The sequence below is a fragment of the Perca flavescens genome, chromosome 17 (assembly GCF_004354835.1).
Source record: "Perca flavescens isolate YP-PL-M2 chromosome 17, PFLA_1.0, whole genome shotgun sequence".
In the NCBI taxonomy this organism is placed as follows: Eukaryota; Metazoa; Chordata; class Actinopteri; order Perciformes; family Percidae; genus Perca; species Perca flavescens.
Genome location: NC_041347.1, coordinates 34,299,556 through 34,304,555, shown reverse-complemented (window position 1 = coordinate 34,304,555; position 5,000 = coordinate 34,299,556). Strand labels below are relative to the sequence as shown.

The window sequence follows — 5,000 nt, the reverse complement described above, 5'->3', positions numbered from 1 at the left end:
ACACACACACACACACACACACACACACACACACACACACACACACACACAGCTGCCCCTGCTGCTGGACACACTGCTGGGAGAACACAGCTACGCTAGGGTAACACACACACACACACACACACACACACACACACACACACACACACACACACACACACACACACACACACACACATATATATACACACACACACACACACACACACACACACACACACACATACACACAATATACACACACACACACACACACACACACACACACACACACACACACACACTGCCCAGCTGCTGCTGGACACACTGCTGGGAGAGCACAGCTACGCTTAGGTAACACACACACACACACACACACACACACACACACACACATATATATACACACACACACACACACACACACACACACACACACACACACACACACACAGCTGCCCCTGCTGCTGGACACACACTGCTGGGAGAACACAGCTACGCTAGGGTAACACACACACACACACACACACACACACACACACACATATATACACATACACACACACAGTTGTAAACACACACACGCACGCAGACACACACCCACACACGCATATATACGCACACACACAAACACACGCACACACACATGCAGACACACACACAGAAACACGCACGCAGACACACACATGCAGACGCACACACAGAGACACACACACACACGCAGACACACGCACAAACATACACACACACGCAGACACACGTACAAACATACACACACAGTGAACACACACAGTTATAAACACACACACTGACACACACACACACACAGTTATAAACACACACTGACACACACACACACAGTTATAAACACACACACTGACACACACACACACAGTTATAAACACACACACTGACACACACACACACAGTTATAAACACACACACTGACACCTGTGAATGATGTCTTCCAGGTGAACTTTGAGGAGTTTAAAGATGGCTTCGTTGCCGTTCTGTCTCGGTCTCTGGACTTCAGCACATCGGAGGACGACAGCAGCTACCTGGAGCCAGGTGGGGGGGGGGACAGGTACCTGGAGCCAGGTGGGAGGGGCCAGGTGGGAGGGGCCAGCTACCTGGAGCCAGGTGGGAGGGGCCAGGTGGGAGGGGCCAGCTACCTGGTGCCAGGTGGGATGGGCCAGGTGGGAGGGGCCAGCTACCTGGTGCCAGGTGGGATGGGCCAGGTGGGAGGGGCAGGTGGGAGGGTCCAGCTACCTGGAGCCAGGTGGGATGGTCCAGGTGGGAGGGTCCAGGTGGGGGGGCCAGGTGGGATGGGCCTGGTGGGAGGGTCCAGCTACCTGGAGCCAGGTGGGATGGTCCAGGTGGGAGGGTCCAGGTGGGGGGGGCCAGGTGGGATGGGCCTGGTGGGAGGGGCCAGCTACCTGGAGCCAGGTGGGAGGGGCCAGGTGGGAGGGGCCAGCTACCTGGAGCCAGGTGGGAGGGGCCAGGTGGGAGGGCCAGCTACCTGGTGCCAGGTGGGATGGGCCAGGTGGGAGGGTCCAGGTGGGAGGGTCCAGGTGGGGGGGGCCAGGTGGGATGGGCCTGGTGGGAGGGGCCAGCTACCTGGTGCCAGGTGGGATGGGCCAGGTGGGAGGGGCAGGTGGGAGGGTCCAGCTACCTGGAGCCAGGTGGGATGGTCCAGGTGGGAGGGTCCAGGTGGGGGGGGGCCAGGTGGGATGGGCCTGGTGGGAGGGGCCAGCTACCTGGAGCCAGGTGGGAGGGGCCAGCTACCTGGAGCCAGGTGGGAGGGGCCAGGTGGGAGGGGCCAGCTACCTGGTGCCAGGTGGGATGGGCCAGGTGGGAGGGTCCAGGTGGGAGGGTCCAGGTGGGGGGGGCCAGGTGGGATGGGCCTGGTGGGAGGGGCCAGCTACCTGGTGCCAGGTGGGATGGGCCAGGTGGGAGGGGCCAGCTACCTGGAGCCAGGTGGAGGGGCCAGGTGGGAGGGGCCAGCTACCTGGTGCCAGGTGGGATGGGCCAGGTGGGAGGGTCCAGGTGGGAGGGTCCAGGTGGGGGGCCAGGTGGGATGGGCCTGGTGGGATGGGCCTGGTGGGAGGAGCCAGGTGGGAGGGGCAGGTGGGAGGAGCCAGGTGGGATGGGCCTGGGGGAGGAGCCAGGTGGGGGGGGCCAGGTGGGAGGGTCCAGGTGGGATGGGCCTGGTGGGAGGAGCCAGGTGGGAGGGCCAGGTGGGATCTCTGTGTTGCTGCCTCGCCGGGTGGCGAGGCAACAACACAGGCAGGGTTGGGATGGGCCTGGTGGGAGGGGCCAGCTACCTGGAGCCAGGTGGGAGGGGCCAGGTGGGAGGGGCCAGCTACCTGGTGCCAGGTGGGATGGGCCAGGTGGGAGGGTCCAGGTGGGAGGGTCCAGGTGGGGGGGCCAGGTGGGATGGGCCTGGTGGGATGGGCCTGGTGGGAGGAGCCAGGTGGGAGGGGCAGGTGGGAGGGTCCAGGTGGGATGGGCCTGGGGGAGGAGCCAGGTGGGGGGCCAGGTGGGAGGGTCCAGGTGGGATGGGCCTGGTGGGAGGAGCCAGGTGGGAGGGCCAGGTGGGATCTCTGTGTTGCTGCCTCGCCCGGGTGGCGAGGGCAACAACACAGGCAGGGTTGGGATGGGCCTGGTGGGAGGGGCCAGCTACCTGGAGCCAGGTGGGAGGGGCCAGGTGGGAGGGGCCAGCTACCTGGTGCCAGGTGGGATGGGCCAGGTGGGAGGGTCCAGGTGGGAGGGTCCAGGTGGGGGGGCCAGGTGGGATGGGCCTGGTGGGATGGGCCTGGTGGGAGGAGCCAGGTGGGAGGGGCAGGTGGGAGGGTCCAGGTGGGATGGGCCTGGGGGAGGAGCCAGGTGGGGGGCCAGGTGGGAGGGTCCAGGTGGGATGGGCCTGGTGGGAGGAGCCAGGTGGGAGGGCCAGGTGGGATCTCTGTGTTGCTGCCTCGCCGGGTGGCGAGGCAGCAACACAGGCAGCACCGGCACTGAACTCCGACACAGAGTCGGACAAAATTTGCAATTAGCCATCCATTTTCTTAAAGTGGCCCATATTTGAGCTTTACATGGTTGATTTCTCGTATAAAAAAGTTTCAGAAGTGAATTTTGTAATGAAATAGCAGAGATCTGCGCGACCTAGCTAGATTCAGAAGACTACCTGATCTCAGGTCAGTTGTGTAGCCTATGTAAATGTACTACCTGATCTCAGGTCAGTTGTGTAGCCTATGTAAAGGTACTACCTGATCTCAGGTCAGTTGTGTAGCCTGTGTAAATGTTCTACCTGATCTCAGGTCAGTTGTGTAGCCTGTGTAAATGTACTACCTGATCTCAGGTCAGTTGTATAGCCTATGTAAATGTACTACCTGATCTCAGGTCAGTTGTATAGCCTATGTAAATGTACTACCTGATCTCAGGTCAGTTGTGTAGCCTATGTAAATGTACTACCTGATCTCAGGTCAGTTGTGTAGCCTATGTAAATGTACTACCTGATCTCAGGTCAGTTGTGTAGCCTATGTAAATGTACTACCTGATCTCAGGTCAGTTGTATAGCCTGTGTAAATGTACTACCTGATCTCAGGTCAGTTGTGTAGCCTGTGTAAATGTACTACCTGATCTCAGGTCAGTTGTGTAGCCTGTGTAAATGTACTACCTGATCTCAGGTCAGTTGTATAGCCTGTGTAAATGTACTACCTGATCTCAGGTCAGTTGTGTAGCCTGTGTAAATGTACTACCTGATCTCAGGTCAGTTGTGTAGCCTATGTAAATGTACTACCTGATCTCAGGTCAGTTGTGTAGCCTGTGTAAATGTACTACCTGATCTCAGGTCAGTTGTATAGCCTGTGTAAATGTACTACCTGATCTCAGGTCAGTTGTATAGCCTATGTAAATGTTCTGAGTTCCCCAATCCCGTAAATGCTGTGCAAGTAGTAGTCGTGTCTCCTTCATTGCGTATTTTTATATTTTGAATATATCCCTCCACTCCACACTGTAACCCCTTTTGCCTCGATCTGGAGGATATCGCAGAGGTATTGCTCCAAAAAAGGTCACTGACATGCACGGGTATACCTCTTCCCGTCATGGCAATCTGTCGCGCTGGTCGTGTTTGACCATTTGTTTGTCGGACTTAGCAACAGTAACTAAGGGGGGGGGGGCTCAGCGAAAGGCTAATTGTGATAAAAGAGACAAAATGTGTAAAAGGCCCTGTAGGTCCTGAGTGTGTCTCCGTACGTTAGTTAGTGAGAGGATTGGGAGCTCTGCTGGTTCAGGAGGAATCCTGTGGGACAGATTTGGGTTCCAGCCTTTAATTTGCTGCTTGTTTCTGTTTCTGTCTGAGTCTCCAGACTGTAATTGGTTGTTCCTCGGCACAGCTGAGGTTCTTTGTGCCAACAACATAGAAGGAAGCTGCAAAAATGTCAGAAAAAAAACATATATGTGTCTATATATATATATATATATATATATATGTCCCAAAATAATGTCAAATACAGTACAGGCCAAAAGTTTGGACACGCCTTCTTATTCAATGTGTTTCCTTTTTATTTTCATGACTATTTACATTGTAGATTCTCACTGAAGGCATCAAAACTATGAATGAACACATATGGAATTATGTACTTAACAAAAAGTGTGAAATAACTGAAAACATGTCTTATATTTTAGATTCTTCAAAGTAGCCACCCTTTGCTTTTTTTGATAACTCTGCAAACCCTTGGTGTTCTCTCAATGAGCTTCATGAGGTAGTCACCTGAAATGGTTTTACCTTCACAGGTGTGCTTTGTCAGGGTTCATTAGTGGAATTATTTCCTTTATTAATAAAAAAAGCAAAGGGTGGCTACTTTGAAGAATCTAAAATATAAGACATGTTTTCAGTTATTTCACACTTTTTGTTAAGTACATAATTCCATATGTGTTCATTCATAGTTTTGATGCCTTCAGTGAGAATCTACAATGTTAATAGTCATGAAAATAAAAAGGAAACACGTTGAATGAGAAGG

General features: G+C 54.4%; 1 protein-coding gene across 1 annotated transcript in view; it reads left to right on the top strand.

The window, feature by feature from the left end:
* Positions 1-926: 926 nt before the first annotated feature.
* Positions 927-5,000, top strand: part of ninl (ninein-like) — a gene marked incomplete at its 5' end in the record, with an annotated part of 66,095 nt that continues 62,021 nt past the window's right edge. Inside the window, one exon of the mRNA XM_028603000.1 lies at positions 927-1,047. Within this exon, the coding sequence (XP_028458801.1) occupies positions 927-1,047 (121 nt within the window). The remainder of the gene's footprint in view (positions 1,048-5,000) is intronic.